Here is an 18211-nt window from a genome sequence, read left to right as displayed (position 1 = left end):
GAGCTGCTCCCAGTCTGCCCAGCCCTGCCTGTCTCTGCCTCAGGTCAAAGGAAACTTGGTTTGGCTATGCAAGACACACAAATGACAGTCACTTAAGTCAATTGGTTCCTGTGAATACCTAATTATCATGCAGCACAGCAACACACTCAATTAAAGGCATCAGAAGAAAAACAAGTCCTGAATGTTTTAATTTTAACACCAAATTCTGCTCATCTATGCTTGGGCTTCTAGTTTGTTACCCATGCAATGTGAATTCCAAGACATAACTATAAAAAAGATAAAATATCACAAGTCAATATGTAATTTCCACATAAGAAGTATAGGCAAACAAATACATCCATTTCAGTTTCTCACTAAAATTGAGATACTAAAATTTTTTTCCCACTCAATCCCATATGGATATTGTAAAGGTAAATGAGAATTTATGCACACAAAATTTGAAAATCCTATAAATTCAATATGGATAAAAGCTAGTTAATGTTTTTCCACTCTCTACTTATTTCTGAACTGTGAAGGCAGAACTGTGTACATTCTGAAAATTTCTGAATTACTGGGGTCTGAAGATCTCAAGTAACTTTATTTATGTACTTGTTTGCCAAAAGATAGGGAAAGGAGAAGGGAAGAAGAGGATAAATTGATAAAAACGTTGACCTCTGGCTTTTTTCTTTACAGGTAAATGTAAGTCAGTAACAATCCAAGGATTTGCAGTATAGCAAGTAAGGGCTATTTAAATGCAAATTTAGTTTACTGATAATTAAGATGGCTTAAAAGAGGGGAACAGTCCCTCTGATTTGTTGACACGATTTCAGACTCAACTATTGTGAAGCATTTTGGGAAGCAGAACAACCTTTTCATTAACTAAGCAATCCTGAGTACTGTTTTCTCCTTATCAAGCTTATGTCTCCTTTCAAGTTAACATAGAAAATCCATTTTTGATTATGTAAGCAAATATTTCTGTCAATGACTAAAACATTTATAGGAAAGAATACCCCTTTTTAAAGAAGAGAGGCTAGAAAATAATGTAACAATAAGTAAACCCATACCACCTATTCCCCCCAGAGAGACAGAAATTAGGAGATTCTAGAACAGTAAGTAGAAGTCAATCAAATGACTCATTTGGAAAACAATGTCCACTATGGGTTCAGCTGACCAGGGACTGTGGGAGAATGTGAAATGATATCTCCCTTTTACAGCCATAAAGAAGGAAGATGTGGGAAAGATCTAGAGTGCAAGGGAAGACCAGAGCTAAGATGCCGTTTTATAGTTTGGTACAGATGACTGCAACTAGGGTTCAGGAAACGAAGAGAAGAGAATGGGCTAGAATAGACTCAGAAGATTTCAGAGGAGGAGGATCTGACCTGGAGAGAGAGATGAGATAAGGCATTTCAGGCAGGGTGAAAAGAGTGCTAAGACATGGATGTGGCAAAGAGGACAACACGAGTGAAGTAGCAAGGAGAGTGGCTCGACTGAAGGGGGTTACCTTGAGGGACTAGAGCCACATGGTAAAATAGGTCCCTGGCCTCAGGTCCAGTAGTCCTCGTTTCACACCCCTTGCCTCTTTAGTGATAATCCGAAACTTTAGATGAGACTTAGCTTCATTTCAAGATTGCCTTTAAAATTCATACAGATCTGTAGTATCTTGGCCTTGGAAAAAATTACATTGATGAGAGCCTGATACGGTGAAGTAGTATGAAGTACTTCTTCTAAATGATACATATTTTCAAATGTCATTTGCTGTGGGGGTGTACAATGGGCAGCGTCAAAATAAAAGTATGTATGAGTTTATTCACAAACATTTATTGACTGCCTACTGTATGCTAGAATCCAACCCCTATTCTCATGGAACAACTTACAGTCTAATGGTGGGGAAACTAACAAATGATACCTATGTGCTAAGTGCAATGGAAGGGGTAGTCTAAGGAGATCCCAATTTAGGAGTCCAGAGAAGACTTCCTGGAGGCAAGGGTGTCTAAGTCAAAACCTGAAATTGAGTTCAAGTTAATTAAGTGAGGAAAAAGTGTTTCAGGCAAAGGAATGGCATCATGTGTTGAGGAGCTAGAAGAAGAGCTGTGTGAGATGAGGGGGAAGGTGAGCAGGTGTCAGTCCACTCAGGGATCTGGACCTTCTTCCAAGGGCACACGTGGCTAATGAAGAGTTTAAACAAGGGTATAAACTGATTTTTCAGGAACCAAATCTAAATCACTCTGGCTTAGGGATGGAAAATGGATGGGAGGGGGCAAGGCTGGAGATAGGGGAGACCAGTCAGGAGGCAATGAAGTTGGTGATGGCCTTAAAGAGGGCAGAAGCAGAGGGAATACGGAGACCTAAACATTTAGGATGTATAATCCACTTGGTTAGTATGATGGACTGATGGCAAAAGAGGAGAAGGAAAGAGTCTGTGGGTGGGGAATGGATGTGGCTCAAGCAGTTACGCACCCACCTTCCACATGAGGGCCTGGGTTTGGCTCCTGGTGCCGCCTAAAGATGAGCAAGACACAGAGCACACAATGAGCAGACAGCGAGCTCAAATAAAAGGGGAGAGGGGAATAAATAAATCTTCTTTAAAAAATTAAATATTAAAGAAGTCTGTGGGGTCTTCCTATTTCTAGCTTGAGACTGTATGTGCATGGTAGCATTGTTCAAATTGGGGGGAATAAAAGAAGAGACTCAGATGTGGTGGTGGTGGTGATGGGATGGGGGAAGAAAATAAGCTCTCTTTGAAATAGACTGAGCTTGAGGGCATTCAGACAAAGATGTCCAAACACAGAAGCAAACTAGGAGCCTGGAGCTCAAGAGAAAGATATTGGGGTTGGAGAGAGATCTAGACATTCTCAGCATAGAGATGGTAACCAAATGGATGGATGAGATCTTCCAAGGCAGGTATGTGGAATGAAAAATTAAAACAGCCTAGGTCAGAACTCTGAGCTAGATGGACAGAGCAAGAGGAACCCAAAAATAGACTGAGAAGGAGTGGCCAGAATGTAAAGTATGAAAATAAAAGAGTATAATGTTTCAGAAGTAAAGGGAAGACTTTAGAGCAGGGGTGGTCGCAGTGTGTCGAGTACTGCCAAGAGACCAGGTAGGAAAAGAACTGAGAAGTATCTACTTGATTTAGCCACAGAGGCCTCAATAATGGCATTGGCAAGAGCAGGTCTGGCAAACTGGAATGGCTGGGATCAGAGCACAAAGGGCTGAGGCTGATGGGAGAGGTAAGAAACAGACACTGAGTTATTGTAACACTGTCCATAAGTGAAAAGCAGGTAAACGATAAAGTTAGACAGGTGTTGGGGGAGCATGTTTAAAAAGATAGGAGAGACTAGAGCACAAAAATGCTGATAAGAAGAAGCCAGTGGAGAGGAAAATGTAAGAAATACTGGAGAGGACGGGCTCCTGAAAAGGCAGGGGAAACAGGGGTCCAAAACAAGTTTGAGGACTGACATCAACAGGAGGACTATACCTGCCTTTTTAGAAAGAGGAAAGAAAGGACGGGGGGGGTGGGGTGGGGTGGAGGGGGGGGTGGAGGGGTCAGATATTCACCCTTATGCCTTGAACATGAACTAAAGTGAACTCTGGTATACATTAGGAGTTGAGTGCAGCCAAAAAGACTTTTTCTTAATTTTTAAAGTTTGGGAATCTGTGGCACTGATTCAGAAAAATGAAGTTATTTTATTCCACACGTTTTTTCAGTATCTGGAGTCAAAGACTACAGAAAAGGTCCTGTTTGTCTGGCAGTCTTGTCAAAATATCTTTTAAAAGCGACTCTGAAAAGCAAATACATTGAGTAGAAACCCTTGCAGAGCATACTGCCTTATTTTAATAAAATGCAACGGTGTATATCAAATAGACTTTTTAAAAAAGGCTATGCTTACTGTCAAACCCATGTTTCCATGGAAAAGATTTTGACAGTGTAAAAACCCAACAACTACTAAAAAGGCATGTTGTAAATTTAAAGATTACATAGCTTGAAGAAACTGCTTTACTCAGTGCTTACCAAAGATTTAAAAACCAGTTCTTAGTTTTGATTCAGCCATGTTCCTGCTCATTTTTAAAGAAAAAAAAAATTAGGATATTTAGACACAGAACAGTAATTTTTCTCAACATTGAGTTCAAATGCTCTACCAGAATTGTTTTGGTATGGGCTGGATTTTCCCTCCTTTTACACAAGAGCTACTTGGATTCTAGAGATGAATTGTCACAGGGAAGAAAATCTCATTTATTATTCTCTCAACTTTCTTTCAAAGGGGAACACTTGTCTGTTCCAATGCTCCACCTTCCTGAGAACCACTTTAGCAATGCATTAGGCCTGAACTAAAGTTCCTTGAAATAAAGCTAAAGGTTTACATTTTAATGGCCTTGGGAAGTCAAGGGTCATTTCACTAGAAACCCAAAGAGACATGAGTTGTGCCCAATCATTGACCGAAAGGATCCACCTGCCTCTTTTCTTTGGAATAAAACACACATAGAGCACGGTGACTGAAAAAGGCCAGAGTCAGAGGTCATCACCGAAAGTCAGCCCTCGCCCTGGCCAGGACCAGATGACTCCATTGTGTGGCCGGGTGGAAGGCCCTGGACATCCCCCGCCCTTGGGGAGGAGCGGCAGCAGTGGCAAGGTTCTTCTCAAAGACAGCCCCACCCCTGATGACTCTCAAAAATCAAACTGGTTTCTAAACTTATAGGAAGTGGTGAGGTCCCATAGTTGGTTCACCCTGAGACCTTATTGTTGATGAGAGTGTGAAAATACTGTTTTCAAAAATCAGGTGGGGCAACAAAAGCTTCCACATGTGTCCATTTGTTTGGGGGGCAACCAGGCGATAAACCTTGAAAGGAAATCCTACATCTGAAATACCATGTGGAGAGCCGCAGACGGTGCTTGCAGAAGGCAGCAACGTCCAGGAAAATATTTCCATTTCTCTGCCCCCAACAGAGGTAATGCTCTTCCTCTCCTAAGGAAGAAAGGGTCGTTTAGCGTCTTTTGTTCTCTCACCCTGATGCTGCTTCCTCTCCCTTTCTGATCTCTGACCTCACACCTTGAACCGAAGAAGCCACTGGGCGCGAGAGGAAATTCCGAGGCCCAGCTCTGCCTTCCCCGCCGAGAGCTAGAGCGCTGGAGCCGTAGGCCAGGGTCCTACCGGCATTCGGCCCCGGTAAAGCGCCCATCTGTCCTCTCGGGGTTGAGATGGAAACTGGCGCGGGCCGCACGCAGGGCAGGCGCCCGCCCGCTGGGCACGCTCCGTGGCGCTGTTCGTGGTGCTGAAACCCGCGCCGGGCCTCGGAGGCAGCAACCCACCCACAGGTGCTCAAGCCGCCGGGGACTTGGGGCTGAAATCGGTGTGCTCCGGCTCCGGCTGCAAGTCTAGTTCATTGGCTCGATGCCTTGCAATTGCAAAACGGCTGGTTCACTTTTTTCTCTTCCCAGGGGATTTCAAGAACCCACGTCTCTGTTGCTGATTTGGCGATTCTCTTTCCCGAAGTCCTCCCCGCTGATCTGAATTCTCTTCCACTCCCTCCCTTTTGTACATTTCACCTTTGCACAGCACCTTAAAGTTGGCACAGTCTTCCCTGGCATTGTCAACTGAGCCATTTGTCTTACACACCAGCGTTCCTCCTCTCACACACCGATTTTTTTCTTTCTCCGCCCCTCTTCTCCCGAGCACTTTCCAATTAAGCAGGAGACTATTACCTCGATGTGTGGGGGTGGTGGTGGGCAAACCACCTCACCCATCACCGCAGAACTGGTGATTTCTCCTTGGCAATGAGTAAAAGAGACAAAGGCTAGAGATCCCAAGACCAGAAAAAAAAAAGACCTTTAAAGAATTTCTAGGAAGATATGTATCCATGCGGTAGTCAGGAGGGTGGTGAATGGGGCCGCAGATACAAAGAACAAAGTAAAGAGAGGGCTCGGTCTTGGAGTTGCAGGGCTTTTAGAGGTTAGAAGACACCCAGCAGGTGGCGTCCTGGCTGGAAGGCTTGACTGTCCTCCCAGGCTTTACCTCAAACCTTCCTTCTGCCAAACAACCCCCAGCCACGTTTGCAGGTCTGTGTTCCTCTAGACCCAAGCACTTATCCAGACAATAGCCCTGCTAAAAGCACCGTCTGCACAATTCTATTTACTGTAAAGCACAGTGTTGAAGGGAACAAACAGGAAAAAAAAGAGGGTCAGTGGGAGGATTTTAGTCCCAGTCTGATTGATGGTGCTCAAATCAAAATTGTTTAGTAATCAATAACATGATTCAGCTACCAGGAAATATAAACAAGTTGTGCAACTGCTTGCTTTGGTCAAAGCCCTGGAGGTGGCCCAAGGACTGGGCGAAGCCTCCCTGAGGGCAGTACCAGCAGGATGCTCCTCCCTCTATCCCTCCAGGGCACAGCAGGCTCCGCCCACGGACCTGACTGGCGTGACCTTCGGCTTTTGCAGCACGCCAGCAGTTGGGCCGGGGTTAATGGCACTTTGCAGGGAGCTCCAATTGAGTAAACAAAAAATGCTTTGCCCTGTTCTAATGGAGCACATTATTCGGAGGCCTAAGCCTTCATCCAGGCCCCTGCAGCTGCTCTGCAGGTCAGTGCTACCAATAAAGCAATTAGCCAATGAGAAAACTCTTCTTCCCCGAGGGGGACTTGAGGGTTTAGTTGCAGTTGCTGTGCTTTGCTTTGGGTTTTTAAACAGGCAATCCAAGTTGATCTGAGCCTCTTACATCAGACTCTGGGATGAGAGCAGTGAAATTGTGTGTTTGCGGAGTGTGATATTTTAAGGGCCTGCACTCTTGTTCAGCACAGCCCTGGAGAGCTCACTGCTTCCTCTTCAATTAACCTGAACCATAGGTGAACTCTGCCCTTTGAACTCACTCGGCAGATAAACACATTAGCTCACCTAAGGAATCATTAATATTTTTCAATCACATAAAACAAACATGAATGTCTGAAAACAGCCCAAGAGATAGCCAATTAGGAATAGCTCATGTATGATGTTGAAAAGAAAATCATGAAAATGGATGCTATTTACACAGCAAAAAAAAGGTCAAGGAAGAAATGAAATGGACTGTGCCAGCGGTTGTGGAGACAAAGAGAACTTTCATTTTCATATCTGCAAGCAAGATGGATAGTGAACAGTATTTAGCAATTCCTATTCCATCTACGCTGCTATGTAAGAAAAGTATACCTTACTCTTGGACTCGTTGCTACCACTTCCATCAGAACACACAACTCTAAGCCCATTTTCTTCCAAACGGACTTTAGTGTCCATGCCCATATACAGAGTCCAAATTATTGCATTCCCCAGGATAATTCTATTTCTGATTTGCTACAAATGAACCAAAATCATCACCACTGATTAAGAAGTATCACTGATTTTACGTGAACCAGCCTAAATGAACCAAGCTAGTGGCTTGACTGAAATAATTCACAGTGGAAAATGATGCTACTGAGACATCACTAATCTATGTATATAAACAGATTTTCTTTTGTGAAAAAAAAGAAAAACATACCGAATGCATCTATTTTGCCTTTATGCTTGCATGTCATCTTAGAAGAATGAGAAAAACATTCCCAACTGAATCATTATACTTTTAGTTTGATTTAACGTCACTTCCCACAATTCTACTTCCTGACCCTTCCCTCCCACCCCCTTTTCATTTTTGTTTGGTTTGGAGTGTGTGGGCTTAATGCCTGGCTATCCTAGATGAGAACACTTAAAGGAATATCACAAGCACGGAGGGTAAATCTATTGAACGAGGGTCTTTAACTATGTGGTTTCCTTAAAGGGAAAGGTTGGATCAATAGGATCAATATGAAAGGTTTCCCTGGCCCTGCATAAAAGGGTAAGGGCTTCTCTTTTCACTGGTTTAACTTTACTCTCTGACAAATGCAAATCAATGGATCTGTGTTTACAACAGATTCCCAAACAGACTCAGCTTGGGCAAAATGGGGAGCCTCGCCCTGGGGATGGGGAGTCCAAGATTGCTCCAAGGAGGATGCTCTAGGATAGAGATACAAACCCAAAGCCTGGGAGGGGGGGCAATGGTTACCACTCACCCTTAAAGAAGGGGCTTGCTATTCACTCGGATCCACAAGCTGCTGCTTGTGGCCTCTCCGAAAAGGATAGAAAAATGAACCACCAAACAGATTCTTCCTTGGATGTTTCCACCCATCAATATAAAGACCACATTCCTGGGATCTGATCAACCAATCAACATGGTTTCCCACCAGTTTATATCTGGAAGGCTGACCACAGTAGCTAAGCTGGAGTGAAAGATCTACAATTGGAGCATCATATTTGAGACCTAAGAATACTCTTTCTGCCCTTTCTTAGGCAGTAACTAGCTCTTCTTAGCAAACGGCAAGGCAAACCACTAAACCTGTGGGTTCTTTTCCCTTTAATTTTACCTTTCCCTTTAAAAATGCGATGCTTTCCAGAGATTACATGACTTCAAGTCAATACCAGTTACAGAGAAATTATTTTTCTTCCTGCAGGAGAAAGTATATGTATATTTGATTACTAGAGCCAAAGTCCAATGCTGATTAAATTTCACTGGAGGTGTGCTTTCAACCCAAACAAAGTCTGCTTTCTACAGAAGAATAATGGATCTGCAAATGATGAGAGAGGCGCCAAGGTGGAATGCAGAGCCTCCCTTCCCTCTGGGACAATTTGTGTGGGACATTTTTTCATAACAAATATTCACAGCTTCTAAGACTCGTGCTCCCAAAGCAAGACTGCCTGTGTCTGTGCAGCCCACAGCCTGACTCCATGCCACTCCCCTTTGCACTGCATTGGGCATGAGATCTGCAGGGTTACCAATGAACTTCCCCTACAAAAAGAAATCTATGCATGTTTTTTAGAGTCTGTGCCTTAAGTGAGACTTGGAAATAAAAAAGACTTCCCCCAAAGCACTGAAGTGGGTTAACAAAAAAGACTAGGTGATAAAGGGTGCTGAGGGGTCTCCTGGAATAGCCACCCTGTGCTGGCGCCACCTGTGACAGCATAAAAAACCTAATAAGTCTTCCTCCTGATGAAACCTCCCTACCAAGAAATTACCCCCTAGAGGAGATGACTTCCTTCTAGGTCAGGAATAATAAGGGTCCCTAAGAAGACCAGAGGTGAGCACAGCCCAGGGGTCCACAGAAGAAGTTTGAGGCCCAGGGTACCACATCCTGAATGCCCTGTGTGCAAGCAATAATTTCTATTTATTCCCTCCTCATTTCCTTTCCTTTGGCAAGAACCCAGAACCATGTCTTTCTGCTTCTCCTTTGAGGTTTTCATGCCTTCTAGGATCCCCTACATGATAGCAATTTTTATGGAGATGTTTTCTGCCAACCCCAGCCCTGGGCTGTGGTGAGGTCCGGGGACCCATCGCTCTCTTCCTAAGGACTCTTCAACCCCCTTCCTCTTGTCTTCCATTAGAAACTGGTGTGGGATGGCACTTCCCCAGACCAGGAGGTGACCCTGAAGTGAAGTCTTAGTTTGTGAACAGCAGGAGACACAGGCCCTCCTCCTTGCTTCAGGACTCAGTCCTGGAGGTCAGGAGCTAAAACCTACCAGGACCCTGTTGCTTAGGGGCAGACCAGGCTCAAGAGAGGCATGGAGCAGCTTCCAGGTCTTGGAGGGCCACAGAGAGAATCTGGGGGAATCCATTTACACTCTTCCCTACTCCCACCATTTGCTAGGCCTCCTGCCTCATCTTGAGGGTTGGGGATGGGGTCTAAGGCCCTACCCCCCAAGGCCCACTCTTTCCTTCCAGAACCTAGTAGCCCTTCCGACCCAGGCCCGTGGGGCAAAAGAAAGAAACCACTGGCCCTCGGTTTCTGTATCTGCTCACCTGACCTAGCTCAGTGTGTCTTTGAGTCTTTGTGGGAGGGGAAGTAGGTCACTTTTCCTCTAGGTACCAAGGCAGTGTACTAAGGCACCCTTTTTAAAGGAAGATCACATGTGGGATGGGAAGATGACTCCCATCTCTGGGAAGGAGAAAACAAAATCTCTGCTCACCCTCTCCCACATCTCAAATCAGAACAGTGCATGATTTGTTTTTCTCTCGCCCCCTTTCCTTTACCATTGTTCTTGGAAGGAAAACACTTTTCCTTCCAGATTGGTACCTTCTTTTGAAGCAAAAGCTTAGTTTTCTCCAACTGGAGGACTTACTTCAAAAAAAACTGGAACAATTTAGTTCTCATCCCACCCCTCATTATTGTCCCAGCTCTTTCATTCTTTCCAGTAAAATTCACCTTAGTGTTCCTTCTGGAAGAACAAGCCACCATTGGACAAGGGGAGCAGTGGCAAGGTGTAGCCGATCCTCTACTAGCAGGAGGAAGCATGTAGCAGTTCTTTCTGTTCCAGCCAATGCCTCGGTCTCAGAGAAAACCCTCCATGCCAAGGCTGTCACACAGAGTCGCCAGCCTCGGGCCAGGAGCAGCTCTCCTGCTGGTGCGAAGAGGGTAGGGGCCGGGTCCCCAGTCCAGTCTTACCTTCCTGCCCCAGCAAGGGTAGGAAACACGAATCTTCCCTGGTTGACCCAGTTAGCCAGAGCAGGGCTGGCCACCCTCAGGGACGAGGCCCAGGTCTTTGTCAGTGGGGCTGCGTCCTGTGAGTGGGACTTTTCCTAGGAGAACGAGTAGCAATCGGAGGAGATCCCTGGCTAGGGAAGCTGCGCTGTTGCCGGCGGCTTTGGGGAAGTCATTTCTAAACGTGGGCTTGGTCACTGGCGCACATCAAGACGTAGGATGAATTTCGAAATCGTCGGAACTTTCCTGCAGATTTTCGATGGAGGACCAGCCCGTGCAGGCCCTGGGGTAACGGCCGAGGACCGAACTGGGAGGACTCAGGCGCCACAACTACGCCGACTGGGCCACCCGGAGAGCAGGCAGAGGGAGGTGAGGGCAGGCCCCGAGAGTGGAGGAGAAAGCTTAGGAGAAGAAGGGGGCGTGCTAAGGCTGCTGGGGAAGGGGGGAGGAGCTGTGGCCAGACCCCAGTTGAAAAGCCCAGTGCTGGGGAAGCCGCGCGGCGGGAGCGCCGGGGAGCCGGGGCGCTGGCGAGCGCTCTGCTGGGAAGGGCGCGCAGTGGGGCTTACTGGAAACGCGCCGGATCGGGTTCCAGATCAATGAAATCTGGGTCCACACGTTTACGTTATTGTTGCCAGCATTAATGCTCTTTTAATCTTCTAAACATTATCAGCATCGATCTCCCTCCATATACACATTTGTTTGAGAAAGTGACATAACCGCATGGTGGAAAGCCTGGAATAAAAATAAATGCGCAGCCGCTGGCATCTGGGCTCCGTTGGCCTGGGCTCCTCGCGCTCGGCTTCAAAGCCCTCCCTTGCATCCCGCCTCCTCCGCCGGCTCCCGCCCCCCCTGATGGTGTTAGGAAGGTGTTTTTGAGGCTCCCGGTACTTGACCAGGCAAGGACACCAGCGAGCTTTTCAATTATTTATCCGACCCGCTCATCAAGTAAAAATACCGTCTGATCCGCGCCGGCGCGGGTTGCGTTCGGTCTCCTGGGCTCGGATTCCGAGCTCAACTGCGGGGCAGAGATGAGCTGGGCGGGGAGCCGCGGGCCCAGCTGCCCGAGACGCGGGGAGGCGCTGCAGAGGAGGGCCCCGTCTCCGCCCCCGCCCCTCGGCACCCAAGATGCTTGCCGGTCCCTATAGTTCGAAGATGTCCCTGGCTTGCCTGCACGTGGTGCCCCGCGCCGGGCCCCGCCGCTCCCGGCCGCAGGCGGCCGCACTGGGAGCTGCCGCCTGCAGAGGGCCGCACGCTGGCGTGCCGCAGGCGCGGGAGGCAGAGCCGCCGCAGGCCGCCCGCGCCCCAGGGTAGTCCCGCTGACAGGAGGCAGACACCTCGGCAGGGAATCTAGTCCCGGGCTTCCCTCTGTCCTCGGAACGTGGAGGAAACCACCCGGGCCACCGAGACTCGGTTTTCCTCGGCGGGGGCGCTCCTCCAGGTTCTTGCCAGGGTTCCCTCGACCCCCTCTTGTCTGCGTCTGAGCTTGGCCCCCAGGCCTCTTGGACTCAACGCCCGAGAGCGTTTGCCTGCTGGAACCCGCGGGAGAGTGTCCTCACCGCCGCTTGCCGGGTTCCTAAAATCCGACCTGCAGTGCTGGCCGAGTAGACCCCACTGCGTGCCGCTGCCTACCCTTTCTGCTCTCTCCACCTTTTCATATCTAAATCGTGTACGTGGAGTCTGTTTCTGCGTCTCCTCCTGTTGGGGCACTCTGAGTTTCCCTGAAGTCTTCTCTCTTTTCCCTTTGAAATACCACTTTGGACTGTGCATACGCCCAAGCGGCTGGCAGGCAGGAGAGCCGCTGCCGTGTGGGGTGGGGAAGGAGAGAAAGGCCCTGCTTCTGCCGCCACCGGGCCTACCTCGGTAGGGACGAGGTTAGTGGGCCCAAATCAGACATCTTCATTCTAAGATCCCTCCAACCACTATCTGAATGGGCGTCTGGAAGGAACCAAAGGGGCCCAACTGAGGGAAAGAAAGAGAAGTTAGAGGAGGAGAAAAGAGGCCGAGTCTGGGCAGAATGGAGGCGTGATGCCGTCGCTTGGAGGCGCGGAAGCAGGACTCTGGCAGAGCGGACCCACGGCTCCTTTGAGTTTGTTTAAATCGCGGATGCGACAGTGTGGACCCTCAGCGGGGATTCTGACTGATCCATCAGGCAGAGAAGGCCTATGCTTCCCTCCTCCATGTGCTCCCGTTCTCTAGTACTCGTGAGCACATAGTACCTACTCTCCAGCCTCAGCTTCTGCATCAATGTCTGAAGAGACTGATCTACTGACCCCAAACTGAAAAGCCACCATGTAATAACCTCTCAGCACACTTGTAGTGGCTGATAAAATGGCCAGATAAAAAGGCTAAAGCTCTTGTCCCTTTTCAACTTGGGGTAATAAAACAGACACATATTTGAATGCTTGAGCAAGGTGGAATTTCCCATCCTCTGGAGGAGGCTTTCAGTCTCCCACAGAGACTGCTTCAGGGCTGCTCCTCCAAGAAGCCTCTGGGAAGTCCCAGAGGCCTGCCCCTGGGGCTCCGCAGGCCTGGGTGGAGGTGGGTGATCCCGTATGCCACATTTTCCCTCATCCCAGCAACAATAGTCAGTAAAAGCTGACTACCTGCCGGTAAGGTAAAGCCTTACTTTTTCACAGCGCTCTCAAGCCTACATAGGCAACTGGCGCGTGCTTTCAAAACTCTGTCCTTTATGTGACAGGCGTGAGGGGGCGGCAGCGTTCTGAGATGGGCCAGAATAGAGTAGCTGTCACCTTCCCTTAACTGTATTCCCAAAACTAGCTGCCAAGCCCTTCTGTTTCCGGTGGCCAGGAAGCCACCCCGGTGCTAAAACCTGCCAGAACGGGCCTGACAAATTTTGGGGGTTTAAGACAAAGGGGTACCACACTGTTTGGAATTGCCAGTAGGCATCCAGTCTGAATTTTTCCGTGCCACTCTCTACTTACTGCTTAGTCTTTGCCAGAAACTAAGAGCAAATCAGAGAAAATTGTGGGAGAGGATGAAGAGTAAGCTAAAGGAGGAAGAGAAAGTAGATTTCCAAATCCATGAAAAGTATATTCAGAGTCCACTTATTGGGGGGAAGCTCTTTGGGGGAAAGCTTTACCTTCTCAAAGCTCAATCGATGCTGTGTGGCAATTACAGGTCGACTATCAGAATCCTCCAACAGCAGGTAAAGGAGGCTGTCAAAGTCGGAAAAAGCCTCCTTGTCCCAAGCCACCTTGAACAGGCTGCCTGTCATATCCCCCAGTGCCATCCGGCGACCTTAGAGTGGAACCCGGGCTCACCCGTGCGTGGAAAGCCCCGGAGGGCAGGGATAGGAGCCTGAGATAGACCCTCGGAAAGCTGCCGTGCTCCGCGGGCTGGGCACCGCGTCCTAGTATTTGCGCCTATGCAAATTGTGGCCCAGATCGCCCGTGATCCGAGAGATCGCTCCAGCCGGAGAGAAGCCTGCAGGAGGGTATTGTGTGTCCTCCCCAGCGGCCGGGACACTTAGCCCCTTTCAGCCTGCGACTCGGTCCTGGGGACAGCGCAGTCGCCACGCATGCCGCGCTGTGTCTGTGCGCACAAAAGCGCGCAACTGCGTGCCAGTCGCAGCCACTGCTGCGTCTTCCCCTCGCTCCCGCACCCGCCGCCCGCACAGGAGGTTTCTGTGCTCCTAGAACAATAGAGGGCTGTACCTCGCGGCACGGCCGCTAGAGGAGGCACAAAGAGCCGAGCAGGCTCCTGAACAATGTAAACCGCGCTTCGACCAGTCCCTTCCCGTGGGCCGCCGGCCCTCCCCGCTGCCACGCTAGGCTCACAATCAGCGCCCGCTTAATGCAAAGGCGCAGCCTGCAGCCCAAGGCCGAGATGCATTAACTAACCTGCATCTTAATTTCTCAGCACTTCTTACCACGAGCGCCTCCCGGCTCCCAGAGCCCAGGCAAACCTAGGCAAATCCCAGCCAGCGCTGGCAGCCGAGCAAGGGCCGCCGGCGAGTCAGGCAGGGCACTCTCCACTCTCGGACTCTCCTCCCCAGTCTTCCCAAAGTAGGTGAATGTGGCAGTCCCAACCTTCGTCCTTGCACTCTCCCCTCGGCGTGGGCAGTGGCACCCCAGCTGGCCCGAACCCGCGCTTTCAGTCAAGCTCGGGCAGAAAGTCCCCACGCCAACGCCGGCAGCCCGGCCCCGGAGCGCTGTTCCAGCTTTCCGCGCTGTCTAGGCTGTGTCCCCTGCCTGTAACCAAAGAAGTTTGCCTGAGGTGGTGGGTAGGAGAGTGAGAGAGACTTTTTTTCCCTTTCTGAATGCAAAGCCCCGGGAGACAAGGCAAGCTGGAAAACTGAAATGTATTGTCTAAAAAAGGGTACAAGTGAGGGGGGTTTAGAATAAGAGCCGTGCCGGTCTCTGGGACTCCTGGAAAGAGAGGACTTCTAGCGACATCGCGCACCCCCACCCTGCCTCCCACTACTGGGGATGGTTGGACAGGGACGGAGAAGGCAAACGCTGGCACACTAGGGTGAGCGTGGATGAGACAGGGGTGGGGGAGGGAGAGAGGTGGTCAATGATGGTTCGGGGCACAGAGGAAAGAAGGAAGAGAAATAAGAAAAAAAGAGGGAGAAGAGGAATAGGAGGAGGAGGAGAAGAGAAAGGAAATGGAAGAAGAAGAAAGAAACACTTCAAGAAGGAGGAAAAATAGGTGGCCAGAACGGAGAGGAGGGGTTGGCCACGCTGCCCCTGGCCGCAAGCACTCCCGGCCCGGCCCCCAACAGCCTGTCCCCGGACGTCCCCCAAGCTTACCTGCCAGGCGCAGGGCAGACATGCGCTGGAACTCGGGCTCCTGCAGCCACTTCCACATCCTACGGAAGGTCTCCCTGCCAGATTTGAGTTTACTCCACGGTTTGGGGTTCCGGAGCAGGTCGGAGAGAGTCCCCTGAGACCGGCACAGCACCCTCTGCGCGAAGATGGCCTGCGGGATGCTGTAGCGCTTCAGCTCGGCGGTGATGCGCTGGGCCACCTCCTTGGTGTTGATCTCCTCCAGCTGGCCCGACGTGGCCACCTGCGAGCCCGACGACGACGAGGGCGGCCGCTCGCGGCTGGGCGCCAGCACCGGCCCGTGGGTCTGAGCGTGGCCCGGGTGGTGCAGGCCGTTGAGGTGCGACATCATGGCCGCGGGCGGGGTGCCCAGGCCGCGGGACAGGTGCTGCTCGCCGCGGGTCAGCATGGCAGTGTGGTGCGCGTCGAAGTTGGGGCTGAGCATCTTGTCGTGGCCCGGCGGCCCGTAGTTGGGCAGGCTCTGCTGCGCGTTGTGGAGGCCGCCCAGCCCGTTGCCCAGCGGCGTGGCGGCCAGCGGGGACAGGCTCTGGCTCATGCCGGGCATCTCCTTGTAGGGGCTGTAGAGGTTGTTCATGGCCGGGAGCCCGCGCTCGTCGCGCATCAGGGTGAAACTGCCGCTGACGTTGCCCGACAGGCGCTGGTGGTGGTGGTGGTGGTGGTGGTGCGGGTGGTGGTGCGGGTGCGGGTGGTGGAACTTGTCCGACACGGTGGAGATGGGCGGCAGCGGCTGGAGCGGCGTCAGCGTGGTGTAGGTGTTGCTCATGCCCATGCCGGGCGGCGACGAGTCGCAGGACATGCTCATGGCGTGGTGCAGCGGGATGGAGAGCTCGGGCCGGTAGTCGCCGCCGTCCAGGATCGAGGCCATGCTGGTGACCATGGCCGAGCGCGACGCCGCCGCCGCCGCCGCCGCCGCCGTGCCCAGCTCCTGGTGCGCCGTTGGCGGCGGCGGCGGGCCCCGCAGCGAGCCGGCGGCGCCGCGGCCCGCGTGGTGGGGGCTGGGGCTGGCCAGCAGCTCCTGCTCATGGCCCGGGCCCCCGCCGCCGCCCCCGCCGCCCCCGCCGCCGCCCCCGCCGCTGCCGCCGCCGGCCGGCCCGTGCAAAGTGCCCAGACTTTCCATTGTCAGCTCCGGGTTCATGGCGCAGCCTTCTAGGTCTTTGGTGAGGCATCGATAGGCGGTGTAGGCAGCCTTCATTCAGTCCATCGGGGCCCGGGGGCGGCGGGGGCGGCGGGGGCGGCCCGCGGGCTGGTCGGGCGCGCGTGGCGGGGCTCGGCGGCGGGCGCGGGCCGGACGCGGGAGTGCGTGAGTGTGCGAGGGGAGCGTGCGTGCGGGTGTGCGCCCCGGGCTGCGGGCGGCGGGCGGGCGCGCCCGGGGTGGGGGCGGGGAGCGGGCGGCCGGAGCGGGCGTGCGGGCGAGGGGAGGGGCGGGGAGGGAGGGAGGGATCACCGGGCCCCGGCGCTCGGGCCGGCGCGCTGCCTCGCCATGTCCGAGCCCGCTCCGGCGCCGACGTCTTCTGTTTGGGTGAGCGGGAGCTGTCCAGAAGGGCTCTGCCGCTCGCCGGGGCAGCCAACCTACCCTCCCGGGCCCGGGGCGGGGCCGCGGCCGACGGGCGCCGCGAGCAGCCACTCGGCGGCCGTCGCGGCCGTGGGGGGCGGGCCTCCCGAGCGCAGCGGCCAATGGCCGGCGGGGGGGCGGGGCCGCGCGTTTCACGTTTGGCTGACGGCTCGGTGCCTTTTTTTTCCTCCTCTGCTCCTGGAATCAAACGTCAAGGAGAGGGAGGGAGGACGAGGAGGAGGAAGGAGGGGGCAGCAGGGAGAGAGAGCAGAGAGTGCGAGCGAGGGAGGGAGATTATGTTAAAGATGCCGCGCTGTCTCCTTCCCGGGCCGCGGCGATCTGGAAAAAAGGGGCATTGCTGCGGTCCCCTGCGCTCACCTCCAGGGTTGGCTCGAGGCTTGCCAGCCGGGAGCGAAAGCCTTGGCTGGAGGCGGCCGTGAACACAAGCGCGGGTCTCCCGGCCAGCCACTCGCCGAGCGTCCCTAGCCGGGAGCCAGTAGTTGAGCCTTTTAAGATGCAGGCGCTAATGTATTCTAATGAATGTCAAATTCCCGAGACCGGAGCTGTCCTAATCTACGCGGCGGGGGAAGCCCCCGCGATCACGCCGCCCGCAAGCTGCGGCCGCCGGCGCGAGCCCACCGGCAGCGCGGGCTGCCGTTTGCAGGCAAAGTTAACACAATAACATCATTTAATTACCCGGCAAGCCCATAAATCTCCCAGTTATGAGGCTTCAGAAGGGTCCTGCTAGATTGCAAAACAAAACTAGAACTCCCGGAGCTGCGGTTTCAAGGTGACCAAGTGCTTGCCCCGTCGGCGACTTGGAAAGGACAGGGAGAGTATCGAGCTGGGAGAGGGGTGGGGGTGGGGAGAGGGTGGCAGGAGGGGAGGCTTGTCGCTGGTGTTGGTGGTGAGCAAACTTCTCCTGGGTGCAGGGAGTATACAAAGCAGCCGGGACGACTCCCGCGGATCTACACACACACACACACACACACACACACACACACACCGCTTTTCTCGGTTCCCGGGAGAGGAACGCCGGGTTACGGTTGCGGGTAGGTGACAGGGAGCCTTGACCGACATCTGCACATTTAAACCTTTGTTTCTGAAAAGACCAGCGCTGGGGCAAGATCCAGAACGCTCACAAATCGCAGCTTTGAAAAGTGCACCTTCGTCTTCCTAGATTTCCGTTGTCTGGCAACCCCTGCCTTGGGGGTAGGAGTGGAGCTGGGGAAAAGAGGAGGTGGAGATTTCCGCGGTCGGGTGTGTGTGTGGTTGGGTGGGAGGGCGGAATTGAAAACAGCCAGAAGAGGCCAACGTCAGGCTTTGAAAGCCTTAAAAGTAACAGATTCTTCCAAAGCAGGTT

The 18211-nt window shown here is 52.1% G+C and overlaps 1 protein-coding gene across 1 annotated transcript in view; it reads right to left on the bottom strand.

Annotated features, from left to right (window-relative positions):
* The window catches only part of ONECUT2 (one cut homeobox 2), a 44003-nt gene extending 27191 nt beyond the window's left edge, over nucleotides 1-16812 (bottom strand). Inside the window, exon 1 of the mRNA XM_058277787.2 lies at nucleotides 15261-16812. Within this exon, the coding sequence (XP_058133770.1) occupies nucleotides 15261-16488 (1228 nt within the window). The 5' untranslated portion in view covers nucleotides 16489-16812. The remainder of the gene's footprint in view (nucleotides 1-15260) is intronic.
* Nucleotides 16813-18211: the final 1399 nt, after the last annotated feature.

Source organism: Dasypus novemcinctus, chromosome 16, assembly GCF_030445035.2.
Source record: "Dasypus novemcinctus isolate mDasNov1 chromosome 16, mDasNov1.1.hap2, whole genome shotgun sequence".
NCBI lineage: Eukaryota > Metazoa > Chordata > Mammalia > Cingulata > Dasypodidae > Dasypus > Dasypus novemcinctus.
This window is presented reverse-complemented; position numbering and strand designations above follow the sequence as displayed.